The sequence below is a fragment of the Diadema setosum genome, chromosome 14, assembly GCF_964275005.1.
Source record: "Diadema setosum chromosome 14, eeDiaSeto1, whole genome shotgun sequence".
Taxonomy (NCBI): Eukaryota; Metazoa; Echinodermata; class Echinoidea; order Diadematoida; family Diadematidae; genus Diadema; species Diadema setosum.
Genome location: NC_092698.1, coordinates 35142076 through 35166151, shown reverse-complemented (window position 1 = coordinate 35166151; position 24076 = coordinate 35142076). Strand labels below are relative to the sequence as shown.

General features: G+C 38.8%; 1 protein-coding gene across 1 annotated transcript in view; it reads right to left on the bottom strand.

The window, feature by feature from the left end:
* Nucleotides 1-23152: 23152 nt before the first annotated feature.
* Nucleotides 23153-24076, bottom strand: part of LOC140237734 (endoplasmic reticulum aminopeptidase 1-like) — an 81761-nt gene continuing 80837 nt past the window's right edge. Inside the window, exon 18 of the mRNA XM_072317660.1 lies at nt 23153-23780. Coding sequence (XP_072173761.1) covers nt 23610-23780 — 171 coding nt within the window. The 3' untranslated portion in view covers nt 23153-23609. The remainder of the gene's footprint in view (nt 23781-24076) is intronic.

Sequence of the window (24076 nt, the reverse complement as noted above, 5' to 3'; positions counted from 1 at the left end):
AGCAGCTTGGTGTCGTGATTAGCGAACCTGCTTCTAACGTTGCAGGTGATCACTGACGGGATTCGCTAAACATCTGACACTTTTTCCCCCGGTTGACAATTACATTGATTACTTCGTACAGTGGAGTAAATACTGCTGTGTAACGTAAAGAAAAACACGACGCATTTTCTAATGCCATTACAAAAATAGAGGCAAGTTGTCTTTCGTGTTCAAACCATTTGAGATCCGAGATACTGTTTCCTCCAACTAACCTAATACGAATTCATCCATCCATTTTGTTGATCATCAAAGGTGACTGAACTTTGGGTTTTGTTTTTGCTGGTTGTTGTTTCTTTTTATGCATTATACTCACTTTGACTTTCCCCATTTCAGGAAGTCTCACTGGCTTACGTTCTTGCCGTGCTATAATCCTGAGCATGTTTGTATGCACGTGCATAAGATACGCATGGACATTTAAAAGGCATTCATATTTTCTAAAGCAAGATTCGTCTCATCAAGTCTTCGTGTAAGGAATTTACCCAGCATGGCATGAGTACTGGTATCATATTTGAATCATTTTTTTAAACAAAACTTTCTTACAAATTAGTAAAAGTGCAGTAAAAAGCTACGAAATGTTGAAATTTCACAAAGTTTCAACAAATTATTGAGTGAATTATAAATGACAGCCACATTATACGAATTTGATTGATGATTATTTCAAACTGCAAGTATTAAGAAAGCTCCCTTACCTTTTCACAGGGTATCCAATACTGGCGCCAGAACTATAGTCATCAATGGAAGCATCGCCATGATGACGTAATTATTGCCTTCAATGGAGAGGCAATAACTGTTGTCATTCTCCGTGACCTTCGATCCTCTGATGACTCGTTTCAACCTTTCAGTTCCGAAAACATGGAGGTACGCAGTTGGTCGACCTGGCGATGATGATGATGATGATGATGATGGTGGTGGTGGTGGTGGTGATGGTATGGTAGATGGCCACGCATTTCAAGTTCAAATCTTTCCCTCACAGCTGAGAGTAATAATGCAATTCTCTTTTTATCGGCCGGGCAGACAGCGTGCTGAGCGGGATAACTTGTCGTCTGCCGCTTTGTACAGTCACCATTTTGTTTCGAGATTTCAAGGTAAATTAACGACACTGATAGTTGTGCGAATTACTCGCAACAGAGTTGCTCTGCCTTCGAATCGAATCGGAGGATGCCTCTTTTCATTTTTTTTTTTCGCAACGCCACTAAAGCTACGAGACGAAAAATCGCATACGTAAATATCAATTTCGGTCGACAGCACACGATCGCCCCGTCAACGGAAGAGAAAGATGTGGCGGCGGTTTGATGCCCGCCGCAAACCAATATTCTAATGGAGGAGACAAACACGCGCTTCCTTATTATACCAACATCAGCGAGCCGTGGATACGCGCGGGAAGGTTCAAAAACACTCGTAAACATTGCGTCGCTAGGTGAGCGGTGGCATGGCAGTTGATGTGAATGATTGGTTCACTTCCCGTCTAATCAACAGCGGACATTAGCAGCTCAGAGTTTCTCTCCAATTTCCGGATGTATGATAAATGTCTTTTCAAACAGAATGCCCAATATGAAGGCGCCGCTGTGGGATAATGTCGACAAAAGCGTTCATTACTCATTTGACAAAGGTCCCACTTGTAAACTAAAATCATTTTCAAATCGTAGGTCCCGCTGAATGTTCTGATTTGCTTTTCTATGCTGTGTTTTTGGTGGAAAATTAATGGATAAACAAATGCTATTATCTTAGAAGAGTTTTATCCAAGATTCTGTAATGTAAATCTTGTGTGACATCCTAAACATGAAATATGATAGAAAAACAACAAAAAAAAAACACACAATAATAATAATAATAATAATAATAACAAAAACAACAACAACAACACACACACCCCACACACAAATACACTACCACATTTTAACATAGTATCACTAAAGTCCCTGATTGTTTTTTTTTTTTTTTATGTTTGCGAGGATATGACCTCGCTCGGCAGTTACGTCCATACAGTGCATTGCTCTTGGCAACGTAATGCACAAACATAATCATGATAATGGAAACAATATTGTTGTACCATGGACCCTACCATGGTTGTGCAATACATAAACGTAAAGCTAAATAACAGAAAAAGAGACACACATGAAATGGACTTAGATATCAGTTATGTCTAAAAACCTTACATTCATGTGGTGCACTAGTTCAGTCAATTTACTCCCCCCCCCCACCAAAAAAAAAAAAAAAAAAGAAGAGGAGAAAGAAAAGAGAGAGAGAGAAATATGATAAAATACTGTTCTCCTGCACTTGTCAGGAAATGAAATATACACATTGTGTGCACACACACGCAGTGTACACCAACACGCAAGTTTAAAACCACATGACACTTCGCTGCTCCTCCCATCATACATGGATAGAAGTGTGTGTTTGATAACCGCGCCAGAATCGTTAGTGTCGACCAATATTTTGTGTGTGTTACCCTGTCGCCTAGGCACATAACACGCAATTACGTTCATACATTGAGTGATTAATTCTGCTGTCAAAATGGAAAAAAAAAAACCCAAGAATCGCATGCAGAATTTCTTCAGTCTTAATCATAACGTGATACTCCGTTGATGGTTTCACCACGCATCAGCTGGCAAATCTTTAGTTTGGATCCTTCTTTGTTTTTTTGTTTCACCACGATCTGTTGGCTTTACCACCGTCCAAAACCTGTACTCATACGAATGCCTCGTTGTTTGTTTGTTTTTTAAATCATGATGACGTCCATAGAGCGGCTCAGCATTAACAAAGTGCGGTCAATCGAATATGAATTGACAATGTTTCTGCCTGGATAATTATAACAAGTGTAACGTAAATGACCGGGACACGATCGGAGAGAGTCTCTGAAAAAAAAAAAAATGATGTCTGAAAGATTTATCTATATTGCGTAAACGCTTGCTAACCATTACAGATACATGTAGAAAAATAAATCTAAATGTAGCCCTATGCTCATGACTTTATGTAGTAAACGTAATTATTTCTTACAAAATGCTAACAATATAGTGATGTGTATGCTTTAAATAGGCCCTAATGCTTCACCTTTTTATTGGATGGAAGTAAACTATGATTGAATTGAAATTCAAAATGAATTGAAAATACAAACTGATAATTTTCATCGCAAATCCATTGTAATATCAATAGATATTGGCTTGATTTGGTTTTATGTCTATACTTCTTGCTTCATAAGTAGGACCTACAGTAACAAATTGATACAATGTACGCAAAAAAGTAGCATCATGCAAATCAATATTGCAATTGTCAATATTCAGAAATATCACTGTCCCTGATAGCATATAGCATAATAGGAAAATATCGATATTGCATACTATAGGTAAACAAAGGAGAAACCAGCACAGGAAACCGTCATCGCAAACAGAACTTGACTTAGATTGGGACCCCATTGAGGTTACAATGTACTATCTGTCGCAACATACGCACTGTTTTACTATACATGTATGCCTATTCCTGAGGGAAAAGCGATAATTCGTGGGATGATGATGTCGCGCTGACTTGTGTGTGCAGATAAGTTTTTAGCTGTCTACTGTAGACGAAGTCGCTTAAATAATCATAGACTTCATGACTGTGAGAGTATGTGTGCATGTGAGTGACAATGCGATGCAGTGTGAATTCTGAATGTGCGTGCTTTTGGCGCAGCTTGCCCACTTGTAGGTGTGACATGCAAACATTTTCCCCTTTTATAATCATTGATAAGAAATAGAATGTAGCCTTTTGCAAAGGCGGCTTGCAATGGAGTCGCATACGGCGGGCGGCGTGTTTTTTTTTAGACGGCACAGATTGGGAAAACTAAAAATCTATCGGGGACCCTATCCCTAAACATAACCCTAATCCTAATCCTAACCCTAACCATCAAACCCTAACCCTAACCCTAACCCTAACCCTAACCCTAACCCCAACCCTAACCCTAACCCTAACCATAACCATAACCAAAAACCCTAACCCAACGTTTTTCCCATAGGTTTAACACGCGCCATGCCCCAATCTGTGCCGTCTTAAAAAAAACGCCGGCGGGCGGTTGGACTCGCGCGCACACAGCAATCGGATGGGAGCGAGTTCGCCGGTCGCGCGCTGTGTGTGCGTGTGCTGAATTTATAGCAAGCTGCCTTTGCAAAAGGCGAAATAGAATGACGAGGTTGTCAAATTAGACAACATTGCTAGCATAGATTATGGAGAGTGATCAAAATTTAAAGAAAAAAAAAAGAGCCTTATCTAAGAATACTAATGCTAATCGCCTGGGTACATAATTTCAATATCCAGTAGGCCTACTTTCTTAGAATATGTGCCTGAAAGTAAAACAATTAAGTACACTGGGTTACTTTATCGGGTATGCTGCGTAAGAACTCGGGTACGTTATCTGATTGATTTCTGCGCTAAAACAGTTCTGGGGGTTCACGAGGTGGTAGTCTGTCGAACGGAGAGTTGAATATATCAAATCTGATTTTACAGGCATTGACATAATTTTCTTCTTATATATTATCCACTATAAAAGGATAAACATAAAAACAAAGTACAGGAGGACAGGGGAGTGAGGAGAGAGAGAGACATTATTGTATTACATCTGTGCTTGGATCAGATCAAAACACAATACTTGCCGTATAATATATTTCATTATCTATTGCGTTTCACCCCCCCCCCCACCCTTTGGCTTATTCTAAAATTATTTTATTCTTTATTGTGGAACTTTGTGTACAGATTAACAATGGAAATCTTTCCACTTTTTTAGTTATGTTGAATTTCATAATACAAAAAAAAAATACAGGAATCATTTATGGTTGATGCATTTTTCTTTCCGTAACGAGGTCACAAAAGGTCGGCAAGACCTTTATAACGTTGGTTTACCTCAGGGTGCTGACAAGGAAAGATATGACACCGTGTGAAAGAGGCTCTTTTAGAAAGAATCAGCAATGTATTTTGCTTTGGCAAATTTCCACAAATGGCCACAGTCCCACTGGTAGTGGTACCTATTTGTTTAAAAATTTGTCATAACTGATGACCCATGTTCCAAGTCGGCTCGCGTCGGCCTTGTCGGCAATGAAGATTTTGGCTGGATCGTACCGGAGGCTAATTCCCAGCAGATAAAGACGACGGGCTGACAAGAAGACCACTATCCGCCAGCCATGATGGATTGGATAGACCGCCATTGCGAATAACACGACTCTCATCTACCGACACGCCTCGACACGCATCACGTGACGCGGCTATCGTGGATTACCGCTCGGCCAATCGGAGGCGCGCAAATTCATCCTCACGCAGAGTCGCTTGATTAGCTTTTATATGACGAGAACCTAATCAGTTAATTCACTCTGCTGGCTTTTTCCACGGTATGTTTGATATCGTGGTATTTTCCCCCTATCTCTCCGTCATTCGATGTCATAATATGCCCACTCAGTCAGTCGTGGAGAAATTCGAAAATTACAGGGACTATTCAAGCGATGACATTATGTAGTCTATATTATACTTGATTAAGAAAAGATGGCGTCGATTTGTGACCACTGGAGATGTTTTGTTTAGCGTGTGCAGTCGTTTCTTGATTCAAATGACACAACGGCGGCACAAACGAAAAACCCTTTAGGCCCTCTGTGTAAGGCCTCCGAATAAGACAAGTTAGTTACATGAATTCAAATGTATCCCCCTAGTCCAGCGCTATTCAACAAATATAGGACCTGCTCAACATAATATTACAGATGCAAAATAATGAAAGATTTTTGACTATGTTAGTCAGCGGTTATTGATAATGGTATCCGTTATACTGTGATTAGTATCATTGTTGGACATCGGACGCAGTGTCGTTCGTCAAGAATGAGAGATTTTTCGGTATTCTCCACTATAATTCGGGGGATCAATCCAGACACCTTTTAAGCATCTAATCATAATTGTCATACAGGCAATCAATCTAATCAAGGCCAAAAGCGTTGTAGAAATCGGGCCAGTTCTTCTTTCTTCCGTTCTCAATGTAATATGCTCCACCTGAGAGGGCGTTTGATCAATCATTAACCTCGTTACATCTTGTGTATATTGTGAGCATGGTGTGTGTATCTATATCATAGGGGTGTCTATTTCTCTGTGTACGCACTTCTACTGGTGTCCGCTCACGTGATGACTTATGAATGAACCAATGAGAGAAATTCGGTAGGTCAGAGAAAGCTGAGCCTAAATCTTTGTTCACACTGACAAGGCAGTGACATATCATTTCATTGTTAGTAAATCATCCAAAATAGTGTAGTGCTCTGAGTACCTCAGAATAGTTATAGCGCTCGTGTCCTGGAAGGATATTGCGCTGTACTCCCAATGTGCTTTTCCAAACACACACACACACACACACAAACAAACAAACAAACAAACAAACACGCACAAACACATACACTCTCACAAAGTCAAAATGATGCAATTCTGATAGACATTTTCTAAGTTCCTCACTTGGGAGATGCAAAAAAAAACAAACAACTGAATGTGACTGGTACATGCTGAACAGATCGCATGAACACTCTTCCATATAGAAGAAAATTGAAAAAAAAATAGAGATAAGAGCTATGTCAGGCAAAGTCAGATAATCAAGAAGACAGTCACACGAACAAGGCAGATCGTTGGCAACCTTACTTTGCTCCTCCTTAGGTGCAGTAACTGATATGAATATTTAGGATATTTCTGTCTCTGTCCTATCGATTGCTCACACTGTCCCTTCTCTGTTTTCCTTTAAACATCTTTCTCTAATTAATCCAATATAGGTACTAATTTGAACAAACAATTTCCCCAAGCGTCATTATCGTCTTGCTTCACAGCCACCGGCATGTTTAGTCATGGCTTGTGATGTTATGGTCATTTGTCATTTTAAGGCATTAACGATTCAAGGCTCACGGCCTAATTAGCCTAATGACATTGTGTTCCGTGAGTACACTCTGTAACGGATGTATAACAATGATCACACCCGCTCATGTATGCTGAAAATTAGATGTTAAAGGGGTTCTCCAACCTTTTGTCAAACAACGGTTCGTTGGCTTGAGTAGAGTTAAGTACATTATGAAAGGAAAGAAATTACGGCGAGTTAACAGAGAGTGACCAAAATAACAGAATATAGTCTGTGTGCATCGAAAGTCTATACAAATTTCCGTATGAAACGTCATTGTGACATCGTTGATCTTTCCAATGCTATATACTCGTGCCCAAGACGGCCAACAATACTTTGGTGTTATTCCTTTACTCACTTTGTTTGACGGACAACCTTTTATCATTATAGTTGCACTAGTCGTATAATAGTTGCATGGTAATGTTCCACTCATTCTTTTGCTTCCCTCTGTCCCTCCATCGTTCGCGTTTTAAACAGTTTATGTATATCAATTGATATGTATAATTATATGTATGTGTATGTATACGTATCATGTATGTATGTATGTATGTATGTATGTATCTATGCAGGGTATATATAAATAATAAGTGTGTGTGTATGTGTGTGTGTGTGTGCATGTGCGTGTGTTTTATGTCGTGCTGAGCATTTTGTTAAAGCTGCTCATAGCTGATAATGAAATGGCGGTGGTTTAAGTCAGTTGAATCCCAGCGAGGTCACTTTTCTGGCCCACCGCCAGCGCGCCATGTTTCAATCTTCAGTAGATCAAAGTGACCGTGACAGTGACAGAAACTGCGTCCGCCTGGATTTGTCAAACGTACACGTACCATAATTGCGGTAATGACCATGCCATGTGTTGTTGGTGTATACACTGTCAATGAGGCTTGACCTCTCTATGATTGCTTCTTTGTTGTCTCAACGGTGAAAAATTATATGATTTGTACAGTACATGACTTGTAGATGGGTTTCAGGACAGTCTGGCAGTCAGTCGACCTTCTTGATTTCACGTAAATCTTATTCTAATTCTACGTGACTTCTAGCCAATATGAGATAATCATCATTACAAAATGTTTTATCATAATCATTACTTTCAATGGTGTTAATCATCTTCACTATAAACTCCACATCCACCCTTTTTATCTTCATTTGGTTGTCCATGTATTCGTCGTTAAGAGCATATCTCTCTGACAGCTCTACCAACACCTCCCAAGTGAACATTGCGTAAAGGATCCAAAGTAGGGCATCTTCAATCTCAAATTCAGCCCAAGCTATATCCAGGCAATGTCTTTTATTCATGAAGGAAGGTTTAATGAAACACATTTCGTCATATTCAGTATGGCCGCTATATATACCCAGTATCACTGTGTATATCATTCGCAGCCATCAGCGACGGATGTACTTTGAATCAGATAAGGGCATCGCTGCTTCTGACTATTTTTGTTTGACATTGTTTGAACTCGCTTTTACGCGGGAAGTGATACGGGACATCAAAAATATCAATACTGATCACGTGTTATCCGATTCACTTTCTTGTCTCCTAACCTTATGGCTTTAATACAATTAGAGGTGAAAATATAAGTGTGAAGCGAAAGCCATCCGGTCGTTTTAAATGTATTTCGGACACATAATGGACATTAGGTCGGTCAAGCACTCATAAAATACATACAACAAAAAGTGACCGTGGCTGTATTAAGTATTATACGTGTAGATGTAAACCGCCTTTATTATCCATGTTTTTATTCTGTGTGTTGTTAACGACACACTATACGCTCATTTCTGCAACTCCCAAACGCCACACCACTAACACCAAATGGAAATATGCAACTCTCGCGGGCCTGTTTTTTCGTTACCATGGTGAGCAACAACTCAACCTGACGTCACAGCGTCCTTTTGCGACGAGAATTATGGTAGCGCTTGGTGTGTGTGAAGGCTTGTTGGTGTATACATATTTCATTTTTTGGTCTGAAATACATTAATATCTCTTTTTATCTAGGCATCATTTTTATTTGTTGTTTCTTTCTCTTCCGTATCCCCACTGTGCATTGCATATCAAGATTTCATCTAATGTAAGCACTAAGCTGGCTGGGATGTCTCGGGCGAGACGGGGATATCCATAAAATATGCACATACTGTTTGTCGCGGATTTCAGATCGGAACCATAAAAAAGGGTAATAGCAAACACCGTATTATGCACCTGGAGCTTTACAATATCCATGGGATAAGAAGAAGAGGAAAAATTATATATATATATATATATATATATATATATATATATGCGTGTATGTGTGTGTGTGTGTGTGTGTGTGTGTGTGTGCTATAATGTGTGTGTACACATGTATATATTGCTTGGTACAATATAGTCATAATGTATTTTATCGTTTTATTATTTCATTTCCACATACCAACTGAAAAAAAAAAATTAAATGGGAGAAGTCCACCATAAATTATATCGATTTCAAAACTAGTAAACAAGTAGCCCACGCTTAACGGGCTGGCTAAGCTGGTGCTAAAGTAGATTGGTAGACATGATGATGGAACTTAAAAGCTAGAGCAGGGTGCAGAATTATTAGCTCAATCAACAAGGCCTTGCCTGACACGAGGCGCCTTCGCAACTCCCATGACAACAATTAGAATCCTCCAATAGAATTGAGGCACATTTTGACATTACTTTATGACTACAGAGATAATTTTTGTTAGGTTTTGAACCAACTCTAATAATAACGATAATAAAATCAGATCTAGCATTACATTTTTTAGGAGATAATAATCATCTGCGATGCCGATGCATCTCGCTTAGCAGTGACGAGTAAACTGCAGGCGACTACAGGTTCAAAGATTGTGCATGCAGAATCAGCTGGCAAAGGATATATTTTGAGTTCCACCACGACCATAGAGGGTGCTATTCAGTAACGGCAAACCGGGGCGCTGTGTGTATGTGTGTATGTGTGTGTATCACAATACAGTGAAATGTACTCTGTGCGTGTGTATATCATAGACACGCGATTGTATCATGCTTACTTACGTGTGGATTTCTCATAGAAGTACGACTCTAGTTGGAAAATGTGTCTGCAAGACACCCCCAAACAAAACAAAACAAAACAAAACAACAACAACAACAACAACAACAACAACACCAACAAGAACAACAACACCACCAACAAACAAACAAACAAATGGACAAACACAAACAAACGAACGAACAAACAAACAAATAAAGGAAAGCAAATGTGCAAAACACACAAACACACAAAGGAGATTCCCATGAACCTATCTCCTGTGTCATCCAGCACCAAATGAAACCTTGTGGCAACAAAGATATTTTATAATATGAACCAACATGAGACAACATAGGTGAAAGTCGAAGTAAAGAGGGACAAGATTCAAGGTACTAGTATCTTAATTGGCAATAAACATATATTGATGTTGTTTTCCTGAGCCAAATCAGGCGGAAATGATTTAATATGCAGGCATTGGTTTGGTCATTGAGAGGTGCTTGTCGTTACTATGGCAAATAACAGAGAATACACGTCACTAGAGTTCTTTCGATTGTCCCTTGACTCATTATGGACCTCGGACAAACTGGGGCAGGTTTTTATCTCACGGCGGTATTAATTACAACCAAGTGCACTACTACAGTTTGTTTGTTGAAAGAATAGACAAAGGACTGCTGGCCCCTCTCATCAAACCTGATAAATAATCAAAATAGACAAGTAAGGTTGGAGAATCATAAAAAAAAAACCCTCACACAATGTTTTGTGATAATGTAGCTTCGAACACTGATTATGGGCTTACCGTGCATAGGGAAGATATTGATAACATAAATGACAGTAAAAATTAAAGTACATGTATAATGCGAGCGATTTCACTGGTGGACTATTAACAACAACAAACACCGTTCCCCAGAAATAAAGAAACAACAGAAAAGAAAAACAAGCAAGCAAACAAGCAAACCAAAAATACCCAACAAAACTAACAAACTAACAGACGCTATAATAGGCGTTTTTGAAAACCTACCGGAACAATCGGGGAAAAGAGAAAGTGTGCAATTTCAATAACAAATCAAGACAGTCTTGTACTTTAGATTAACCTGGTAAAGTGCATTTGAGTTATCTCGCATGTGGCTATGGACAAAGAGAAGACACTCTTATCTCTTCTGTGTTATCTTCTTGGTTTCTGGTTTTAAGTGCAACTGCATATTCAATACATGACATTAGGGAATAGGCAGTATCCGTTTAGAACGACAAAACAAAGACAAAAGTGCACTTGCCACGGCAGAAGTAAACGTATTCTACTGTAAGATAATACCGAACCATTGCGCTTGATTCACTGCGTCAAGTCGTCCATAGCACCTGGCGAGGATGAAAGGCGGGGAAGTGATGTCGCAGAAATCCTAACAATCAACCACTTCAGCAAAAGGAAAAAGGAGAACGCACTCAAGAAAATTGATCATTTTACTATCACTGATAAAGATAAATTCACTGAGCGATGACAAAAATAGAGAAATGGAGGGAAAAGTTTCCAGTTGAAAGTCATGGACAATGATAATGATATTATCCTAAGAGGATTACACACAAAAAAAAAGTCTTTATATAGTCTCCGCTCGATGTCTGCATTTCGGCTGTGCTTCGTGAAAGGAATGTCATAGATATCCCATTTCCCGGAATGAGATATGACTTCCATGATTACAGTTATATATCTGGAACATTACGGTTTCATGGATCATGAAATACAAATGAAGTTAAATTAGAAGAATATACAGTATTGGATTCTCCCATCAACAAAATCGATAAAGATGGCCTCCCTCGAGACTTCACTCTGACGTGATCAAAATTGGTTATTTTCAATTGACCGTATAGGGCTCCACATTAGATAATTTACCTCATCCAAAAGTTCATAAGTTTCTTATCATTCACCGTTCGCTCAAATTTACCCCAATCTGTTGCTTTTGTGTAGCTGCATTCCCTCCGGGACGAAGTCACCTTTCCCGCCGAAAGAGCTTATTGTGACGTTCCCCAAAGATCAAAATTTGATTGAATATTATTGCTTTCTTCCTGAGCAGCGAGACCGGGTGGATGACGGCATGTTGCGGAGGGGGCACCCGGGTAGAGCATCCTCTCCGCTTAGCTCTGAATTTCTTTGTTTACAGGCGTATCGATGAAGTTCTTCCCATATTTCCTCCTTCCATTATGTAATGAAATACCTATAGCCCTCTCACGGCGTTTATTATTCGCGTCGTGACACCAGCAGTCAAGGGAGGAGAATACGAGAATGCTGCCAGAGATTTTTTTTTTCCACCGGCTTTGCGACAAAAATACATCCGCCTCATGTTTAGGCTGATTTCCCCAGCGACGGTTTGCCTAGAAGAATTAGTTGGTGGCCCTTGATAGTCAGGTAAGAGATGAACGAGAGAGAAAGCAAAGAAGAGCGACATAGAGATAGAAAGATAGCTAGAGAGAAAGGGGGAGATAGGGGGGGGGCAGGGAGAGAGAGAGAGTTGCAGAGGCGCTATTTGGAGAAGATGTAAAAGCCTTTGATGACAATAATATGGCGTCCCTAGAAATTGTTTTGGATTATTTGTGAAGCCTCGTGCTTCGATTCCCTAAAGACTACTAAAAGAGAATACATCACCATTCTGGTATAGACAAAGTGATTTGCTTGACTTGGTCCAAAAACCTCCCAGCAATTGCTCTTTTCAAAACATATTCCATGAATTATGAATTAGATAATGCATAAAAAGCTATGGCATTATTTTTCAGGATACATTTTTTGAAATGAACGTTAAAGTTTTGTTTTTTGGCCTTGATATTAACGTTGTTTTTCTTTTACATAAGATGTTTTCTCGCCTTGTATTTATCATTATTCTGTCAAACAATACGCGCGAATCAACCAGTATAATAAGAACATTTTAATGCGGGTTTTAAATCTGCTATTTCCCATATTCCTTTTCAAGAACACCAAAACGTGAGAGAAAATTCACAAAACTATTATATCGGGAACAGGACATGTAAGTAAAAGACTCAAGCAAAGCATGTCATGGTTTTATGCCAAAGATGGACCCTCTTATTCACGTAATTTATCTCATGCTCCTTTAACATTTTCTATGCCAATGAGTAACTGTACACAAATTTCACACGCATGCCTATGGACAGGAGGTTAATGTATAGCACACAGAGTTAAGCCGTCTCTTCTATCGCTTTGTGACGTAATCATACTCTATTTCATGTTGCCAAGAATACTATTAGATCCTGTTACAGTTCGCTATCGATGCATGATTACTCTTCAAACACACAGGAACTATCCTTTATAGCAAGACGAAGGAAGAGAATCTGGAATTCTGATTTCACTTTGAACAGTCTCGTAAAACCCAATCCATCTATAAAACCTTTGCTCTCTACTTTCCTAGTAAACTCCCAGATTCAATTCATGAAGCCCCTGTCACACTTTGCCGGATAGGCCTACCGTACAAGAAACGGGTGATATTTTGTTCATCCGTTATTCAAATCGTCAATCCGGTGGACAAAGTGTAAAGTTTCCGTTCCATTCACGGTCTAGGGGCCTAACAAAACGAAAAAACAAAAAACAAAAAACACCCCCCCCCCCCTCGCAACTGGGCGATTGTCTATAGGACAGTGGAACGTGCGCAGAAGCATGAGGAACGAATTATCAAATGCACGAGGAACAAATGGGTGACGCATGAGACGTACATAAAACGTCACAGCAACATTCACGTGACGAGTGAGTTGCAGCAAAGCCGGTACATATTCGTTAAACATTAGCGTCATGTCTTGTTTATATACATGTACTGTGGATGTGCTATAGATATCCTGTAAATGTGCAATCACTTATATGGTAGTCGTGTCCGTTTGTCATCCGTAACTACATGCGTTTTGCCCGGTAGTCGTCATGTGGCTACGCCGTGCGTATGAGTTTGATGTGCTGTACATAGCCTTTCCGTCTGTTCCATCCCTTGGAACAACGGACTCTACAGGAGGCCTGGCGGATGTAGACGCGTGGAAAAGACAAAGTAGGCCCTACCAGTACAGATACAGGAGAAAACGTACAACTATTGGACAAGTGTCAGATCACGCTATCCGTGTTTGGCGAGAAAAATCTTTCTGCATGCACAAAGTTTTCTGGCCGCTCTGACGAAATCACCAGAGGATAAACGTCCATCCAAAGGATAAAAGGGACATGCATGAAACGCATTTTAAGGGACATCAACTGATGTCAAAATCGACATTCGTTTGTCATGCGTTTGCCTTATCCGGCAAAGTGTGATAGGAGCATGAATAATGGCTTCCTTCCTTTGTGATATACTATCTGGGAAATGACCTTATTCAGTACTTTTTATAACGTCGTTTTCAAATACTACGGTGTAATACACTATTTGTGTGAAAAGATGGCACAAAGCAATTGTGAAATCACACAAAACAGTTGTGACACCGCGCGTTGCTTCGTACGGTCACCTGTAAAATGTCGCAAAGCAATTGTGACATCACAAAGCAATTCTGACATCGCGCACTGCTTCGTACGGTCACCTGTAAATGAGGCCACAAAACAATTCTGACATCGCGCGCCGCTTCGTATGGTCACTTTATGAAATGTCAGAAAGCAATTGTGACATCGCGCGCCGCTTCGTACGGTCACGGTGGGATCCCTCTACAACATCACATCCATCACACGACTTCTTGCCTCATTTCCCCCTTCTTTTGTATAAATTTTTGATCCCAAATCAAACAAATACTCTCTCTGCTCTACCATATTATGTAGACGTCACTGCCCCTTGGCAATCGCTGATGCATAAATTCTCCTCTACCTCTTTCTGTCGTCGCACGAGTGTAGCAAAGTTTTAATATGCTCTTTCGTCAGTTATCCCAGCCATTGTGGACAGGAAAGTTAGCCGTCGAAACAAATACACTCTGCCTAATTTCGAGTTTCTGGTTAAAATTATGGGTCTCGCCATTGGTGCCTCCACTGATACTACTTTGGAATGACCTCTGCCCGCAGTTTTAACCAGAAACTCTCAAGGCAAAGTACCGGTATATTTGTATACAAAACTATAATTATGATACTGCTATTTCATGGACTAACGGATTATAATGTGACAGTGACCTGTGTCATCAAGATCATCGTCATCATTAACATTTTCATTATCTTTATCGTCATCACTATCAGCAGCCGCAACGGCATCATTTATGACACCATAAATCACGATGTATTGCTACATAGGTTGTCTCAAAGATTCGGTATTCGAGGAGAGGCACTCACATGGTTAAAGTCTTACCTGTCTGGACGTACTCAAAAAGTTGTGATAGGAGAAAATGAGTCTACTGACCATGTAGTTACACACGGTGTTCCCCAAGGACCTGTACTAGGTCCAGTTTTGTTTTCATTGTACACATCTCCTTTGGAAACTTTAATCCAATTCATTTGGTGTTCAAAAGATGTTTTATGCCGATGATACCCAGCTGTATTTAGCTTTTAACAAATCTGAAGTTGAGAATGTAATCCCACAGATTGAATCCTGTATCAGAGCGATAAAGGAATGGTCGATGGTTGATTTCGATTGTACTACAATCCATGCAGAACACACTTGCAGAAATTTAGGTGTAATCTTGGATGATGAATAGCTCATGGAAAATTTTGTGTCGCAAAAATATCGCTCCGCTTCATTTGCACTTTACAAAATTGGGAAAATTCGAGAGTTTACTGACAAACACACCACAGAACATTAGTTCATGCTTTTGTCATGTGCCACCTTGATTTTTGTAATGGATTGCTTTATGGACTGCCGGTCAAACAGATACAGAGATTACAATCAATCCAAAACTCTGTGCACGAGTAGTATCCAAAGTCAAGAAACATAAACAAATTTCACCAGTTTTAAGAAGCTTACACTGGCTTCCAGTGAAAAATCGGACTCAGTTTAACATATTATTAGCATTTGAATGTTTCTATATGTTTGCTCCACATTATTTAAGGGAGCTACTTCAAATCTACACACCAGAGAGGAACCGCCGTTCTAAACACGCTAAAAGTAAAGATTTATTTGTTATTCCGAACAGAAGGACCAAATTTTACGGAGAACGAACATTTGCTTTCAATGCCCTTACCTTATGGAATAATTTACCTCAAAAATTAAGACAAATCACTGATATACAATGTAAATAGATTCAAGTCTGCTTTGAAAACGCATTATTTTGTTTACAGTGTAAGCAAACATGAAGCTCGGTACCATCACTGTAATTGGAATTGAATGTTTTTGTATAATCTTTTCATTTATTGAGCGCATAGGGACATTATCATTCTGTGTTATGCGCTATATAAGAACTGTCAATTATTATTATCATCACTATTACTACCATTATTCACTCAACAGAAGCAAACCCATCGTATAGGGCGCCTAAGGTGTTGCATGATGGGAAATTGGCGCCCCAAATCTTTTACACAAATTTACAAATTCTTGTTAACTTCTGGTTGTTTTTTTCCTAAGGTAATAAGAGTAGCTCTTTGACATCATATTCCCGGTTCTGATGACTCCTAGATATCCATCGTCCGACGCGGAAATGAGGAAAACAGGATGAAATTCATTCTTGAAGGAATGAATGAGTGCGGAGTATTCAAGTTTTAGTTCAGCCGTCGAGCTGGTCATCTTAGTTATCTGCACTACATGTTATTGGAAACGACACACTGTCGGAGAGCTGAATTCATGAATGTCTATGAGTTCAGATACATAATAATGGAGGACATAATCTGTGACTTCATTCGCATTATCTTTGTTTTATTTCACGTTTTCAAATAAATAAGTTTTAGCACACCGTGTTGACAAAATATTCAAGAATCCGAGAGGTTCGTTACACCGATGATGGTACATGTAGTACCAAAAGCGCCAACTTCCATCACCAGCTTACATCTAATATGCTTCGATGCCTAGGTAACTGAAGAAGGTGCTACGTTCAGACTAATTAGTCTTCTTGTCTCATTGATAGGGTTAAATAACGAGGAACGCGGTGACATGACGGATATTTATGAGACCCTACGGGACCATAGTCGTGATATACAATCCTGACATGGAAATGGACTATCAATCATGTATGGCGCTTTAAAATCCATTGGTTACCTCCAGTGCCATCGTCAGTAATAGCTCAATCTCTCCCTCTCTATCTCTTTCTCTTTCTATCCATCCATCCATCCATCTAATCATCTATCCACATTCCTCTCACCTACGCATCAAACTTATCAATAATTTTTGTCACTCTGTATTCACTCATCAATCTACAAAATGCTTTCCCTCTCGCATTATTGAAAAAAAAAATGCTACAATGTACTTGTATAATCCTTGCATTTGATACCAGTTTTTTCGCTGTGTCGTCTTGTTTTTCCGGCCATTGCTTCCTAAAATAATGCAAGAGTTTGGTAAATCACGTTCATTGAGAGATGGTACCCTTCATAACGTAATATAAACTGTGAGAAGTGTCCAAATTACACAATACTCCACCATACAAAGAAATATTTTGTTACAACATAAAATCACTTTATTCATTTTCTCGATTGTGACAAATGCAAATTTTCATATTCAACGCTTCATTCACTTCAAATAAGAAAATTTTCTTTTTCACGCAATTCATCGGAACAATGCCAGTAATTTGCAGGATGAAAAAAAAAAGAGACATTATATCAGAAGTTGCATCAAAATATAACTTGGTATGTATAAAAGGATTTATGTGCTTAATCTGCCTACATCACATTCCTTTCAAAACACAAAATAATATCAAGTATAGAACAGTATTTTGTTCATTGGAACATATCAAGTGCTTTGCATTCATATATACATTACTCTACGATATAGTCAAACTACAATAAACGACAACTAGCATCTACAAATCAATATTTTGCGCCATTAAATGACTGCAAAAGATATAGCAAAACAAAACAAATTAGAATGGCAAGATAATGGATGGCATTCCCTACTACATGTAGTCATGTTGTCATCACGGCCATTTGAACAGAACAAAAATTAGAGCCTTTCTAAATGCTTTTTTTCAGTTGATTTCCCTCAGATCAATTATGACCTATGCATGTAATGTGTTACCAAAGTTGACCCCTTACACCAAAACTGACCTATGATATCTGGAGCACCAAGGCAGAATATAGAATAGGGTGATAATGTATTTGTGTCAAATACATTCAGTATTGCAAATACAATGTACTAATTCCCTGGGAATCTCTGGGACTAATGACTATTTCTTATTCTCTCTTATGAAGGATGTGGGTTTGTTGATGTTTTGCTGACTCCAATTTGACCAAAAACCATCTTTTTTTTTCCAGTTGGGTCCACAAGGAACTGCCCAAACTTCAACATAACTTACAGTATGGCTATTAAAGCTGTAATGAGAGTGAACCGCAAAGGTTGCTAACCTTATGTTTGTGCGGAATAGTATAGTTAACGGCCCATGTGAATGGAGTTATCAGTGAACTCCTGGTTAAGCCAGACTCCTAAGAGGGCTGAATAACTGCCAGTGACTAAACACCTTGAATTGCTCATGCACTATAACCAGAGAGGTTCTGCACTAGAGCTTGGCATGCATGAAATTGGGGTCGCTGCATGCTGTGCACTACACTTCTGGATTTCATGATTTAGTGCAGCTCCTTGATAGCTAATTAGAAATTCTATCTTCAATGATAATCCTAATGTGAACATGACTAATAATTGGTAGCATTTTTGCATATTACGAAGAAAGTGACTGTGTGAACATGGCCTCTGTTTTAATCACTTTCTTACACCACATGTTTGTAGGATAACTGAGACTAATATATGTGATATCATCTTATATGACACAAACTTCCACTCTGCATACTATGTTTACCATTAAAGGTCTGAAATTCTGGAGCAAGCTGTTTTGCTTGGTATTGTACAAGTCAGCGATAAACTTATTTCTGCGGGGTACATAATCTCATTGGCTTGTTCTCTTTCAACAAGGACACATGTGATTCAGTTGTCAAATGTTCAGAATTTATCCCAGATGAGGCAATGAATTCTCTCCTGCCTATTGCTCTTTGCATCAATAAATTGCTTTAATCCAATCTTCGTCTGATTCATCTCGCTGTGTTGGACAACTCGCAGTACTCGTATGTCACTTATTTCCCCCTCCTTCCTCCTACAAGCACGAGAAACCGTCACTCGCCACATGCGACACCAGGATTGCACAAAGCGGTATATCACTCCTCGTAAAATAACACCCTTTAACCACCACGATAGAATGAAAAAAAATAAACATAGAAAAATATTATATACACAATGAATTCCAAGTCTCTGGGCGTACAAAGATTACCACACTTTGATGACTACTGCACTACAAATGTCGATCTAGTGAACACCTTGTGCCACAATATTACCTGTATGTGGTATGTCAAATATGACATAAACAGCTAGTGAATCTTTATGTGTTTGAAATTTGGGATATCAAAAATGGCACAAACTTAAGCACACTCTTTCTTGACAAGCACAGCTCCCTCACACTCAGCCAAAACAAAATGATATCTTTATGCCTTTTCAGCCTAAATATGATTTCATTTTACTATACAAATGCCCTTTAAGTGTATTAAATATCGACATGCCTCAAATACAAACAGCTTATGTAACATCTGCAAGCAGACAAGTACAAAATACTACATACCTTCAAAGTAGGTATACCTGCTGCACTTTACAAGCCTTCAAAGCCACAGAGCAAAACTAAAATGCACACACTCTTTTCATCCACAGTTTTGCAGATTGTAAAGCTGTTTGTGCTGCATGACCAGCTCTTACTGTACAAGCAACAAAAATCAATGTCCATAACATGTAAATCAAGATGTAAAGAAATACACTTACACCTCCTCATGTCCTATTGTCCCAAGTCAAACCTGTCTAAGATGTCTGTGTACAATGCTCTCCATATTGCTTCTACCTCACATTAAATTTTCCTCCACATCTCACTCGATCCTGCTTTTTAAGAATGCAGAGAAAAATATTTTGATGAATTTCTTCGCCATGATTAATCATATCCTGTTTGATCAACTCATATTTCTTTCCTGGAGATATAAGATTTCTCATCATGACCTTGACTCCTGACCTTAAGAAATCATGATATCATATCCATGAAAAGGTCAATCACAGTCCATACGTACATATACTTTGATTTGAATTCTATCATATGAATAGTTAAAATCGCATATCGACATGTTGAAATATCAGACAAGAAGCCTGAACTTTGACCTTTATATTTCACATGGTATATTCACAATTTACCCATATCAGACATCTGAGCTGTGGTTCTACATTATCTTATACCCCTTGTTTTAAGTGCCAACTTTTACACAGTGTATACATAGGATTTAAGAGGGGAATAAAGCATCCAGGCACTTGCTGTTGCTGAGAGTTTTGCAACAGGAGTCTTATACTTTTTCACATAAAAATAGATGACGATCGCTGCAGCTGCCTTCTGTGTGTAAGCGCCTGTGTGACTGTGTGCACTGGCTGTAACACACCCCGCTTGCCTGAGCTGTGCATGTGTGCATGCATAGTATGGATGCAATATAGAGGTGGAGAGCTGGAGTGGAAATTTGTTACTGGGAAGTTGGAAAAAGTTTACATTTTAATAATTTCCACTTCTGCTCAAGATGCCTGAAATGGGTAATAATAATGATATGGGCTAGCTACTTTGGGGGATACACCATTAACTGCCCTCACTAGAATTGTATTGCCCTTAACTTTGACTTGGCAATACATTCTAGTTCAGGCAATAAATGGTGTATCCTCCTCAAGGCCAGTCCATATTATATTGATATTACCAGTGAATAGTCTCCTACCAAGCACATTTATGCGTCAATTCTTACTACAGTCAATAAAATGTTTCTTGAATTAAACCATGCCCTGCCAATTAAATTTGACCTATGAGCCCTAATGATTTGTGATCAATTGTCTTTAAAACAATATTCATACATTTTTAGAAATAAAAAATAAAATAAGCTGGGATACCTGTACAAGAACTAATCAGGCACAGGGAGATATACATGATATGTACAGATAAACTTACATCACGGAGAGAAAAGTCACAGATACATTATGCACCCAACGCCACCATCTAGTACAGGCATGAATGGAATTAATTACTGGAAAAATATGATATGATGACTCATACAAACACAACTTCACAATTTAATTTACCAAGTATGTACAGCACTCTCTGGCTTCGTATACGTGTTCTTATTTTACACGAAAACTCTAGATTATGCACCATTGGTAGGGATGAAAGTGAAAGTTAAGCATTAGTATGAATATATAAACTCTTCGATTTTGACTCAACAGCATATATAAATCTGTTTGAAATCATCAATAGATTTCTGAACAGAATTTCATGTGAGTCTGCTGGGTGCTGTGATAACTTCAAAATATGTGAAAGTCAATTTACTGTTTAGTGGAAGGTTGCAATATTGGCTAGTTTTTGATCACGTGATATTTTCATTCACAAATATAGAAGAAATTCATACAGTACTGGAAATACTTTGATGTTATTTTGGAGAGATTAATCACAAGAAATGTGAAAACTCTGAGACAAAATACACACATGGAAAAAAAACGTAGCTAGAGGATCTACTTTTCTTTACTGCAAGTGAAAAAAAGGAGTCTATGCTTGTCAGCAAACCTGTAACTATATCAATTAGATAAGAGGAAAACACGTATAATTGACAAACTTCAGTCAATCATACTCATAGCTATGATGTCACATTACAATCATGTTCAAGGTTACATTCACTTCTCATATAAATCATTCTTCTTAATATATAACTAGCTAAAAACAAGAGAACATGAAGTTGGAGGAATGTCAGCCTTTATAAACTTTCTCAGTAAGCACACATTAATTCTGACAAAAAAAAATTCCAGTCCTCTTAGTTTTGTTTTCTTTTTGTTTCTTTTTTTTTTTGTCAGCCAGGCTGTCGATTGTGAAGCAGGCTGTTGAGGTGAAATGTTTGACATACTTTGAAAATCTACTATACAAAGTTGCCTGATGGACAGACTCAACGTGCTGCATTACAATACATGAAAGAACAGAAGACATTTATCAAAAGGAAAAAAATATTGACCTCCATGTTAGCATTCATAAATTTCTTAACTACATAATGTTCAGCTGACATTCAGCCCAAATTTATGCCAAGGTTGGCTAACTGGCCACGCGATGATACATATCACAGGATTACGTCCATTTCACAGGCTTTCATAAAGAAAAAGGAATGTACTGCTTACTGACACTTGGCAGAAACCTAAAATTATCAATGCCATTACTAATTATCAATGCCATTCACATGTACCCGAATTAGCAGGATACTAATCTTGAAATTTGAATTGCAATCGCAATCTCGAGATTTTTGCACATGTGGACACAAAAATCCCACAAATTAGCGCGATATGCATTTGCAAATGCCAATCCCAAGAAATCTTGTGCTTATTTCTAAAGTAGCGTGCTTATTTGGCCCACGGTGACTGTGTGAACGATGGACCAAATCGTCTGTTGAGAATGAGAAGGGTGTTAAGTGGTCTTGAACACTATGGGTTTAGTGACAACTTAACGCCCTTATCATTCTCAACCGACGAAATGATCTTGAGATTTTATATCCCATCATTCAAAGCGCACATCACAACGGTGTGAACACCATGCCACTGTGAGCTCAAGAACAATAAATTTTGTGATTTATCGACTCACAATTAGCAATCTATTTCTGTACATGTGAATGCTTGCAAAAAATCTCGAGGTTGGGAGCGCGATCGTCATCCCGCCATTTCTGACCGTGTGAACGCTTGCAAGAAATCTCACGATTAGGAGCGTGATTGCATCCTGCTATTTTGTACGTGTGAATGCAGCTGCTGTTTTCACAACTTCCATGAATGGTATTACTCGTTCCCAACATTTCCAGTATCACAGTGCCAGCAGTGTTAAGTCTCTGTTTTTTCTCAAAGTCTATATAAAAAGAAAGGAAAACAAAAAACAACGAAGAATTGACTATGACAGGAATGTTTTGAAGGGAATACAAAGCATCTGCTCTCGGTTGCTAAAAGGTTACGATTCAGAAGTACTAGCACTAATTTACATGTTTACATTCAAAAGTCGTGTTCTTTTTAGCCATTTCTCAATTGGGTAAGAACCATTTTATTGAAGGTTAGAGTTTAACCAACAAAAAAAAAAGAAAAAGAAAAAATATGATTGCTAAAAGGTATGAGCTGTAACGTGACTCTGACACTGCCTTCCTGGTAATTCTCTGCTCAATGAGTTAAAGTGCCATCTGAAGGAGGTAAATGACTACATCAACGCATTCCTCTCCCAGTCATACTCCTGCAAAAAAGTTTTTTGGTCATAGTGGAGTAAAAAGCCACATCTACAAGCCTGTACCTTTTCCAATGCTTCTGTTAAACCTCCTTTGCATTCTCAGTACAGTTCTAGTAATCATCATCCCCTAGTTCTCCAACATGACAGGATCTTGCTTTTTCTGGCTTTAAACAAAGTCACTCCATTCAGACCCATTATTTCTGCGAAACACTGGCAGACCACCAAGCAACTGGACGTCATCCACCTGTTGATAACAGAATGTCATGATACAGCAATATCCTGCAGGTTTTATAAAGCAACTGGAGGGAAATGTGATGGGTTACCATAGCAACAAATCACTATGAGGAGGAGGTGGAGGATGATGGTGTTGCCGCCTTGAGCAACTGGGTAACCTTCTCCTCGTTGGTATCCAACCAGGCAATCCTCATCTGGATGTCCTGCAGTGCTTGTCTCAAGGCCCGCGTCCCTTGCTTGGCGTCGTCCTTGTGCTGGTCAAAGAACTGCTTCGCCTAGTCATGGTATGAACAGCAAACAAATTGTGATGATGTAATTACTTCCGTTTGCTCTGGTACTCATACTTGCGAATGAACTATATAATGGGTTCATGACACATTGCATGCTTAAAAATGCTGTACATGTTTCTTGAGATTCAGCGACTCAGAGCATGATGTACCTCTAGTAATATGTGATGACAAAAAGGATGTCAACAGTAGGTAAAATGTCTTGTCAAACTTTATACAGTTTGTTGAGGTTCTAAAAAGGTGATTATGTTGGCCAATGATCTTAGGTAGATGATTTGGGCACA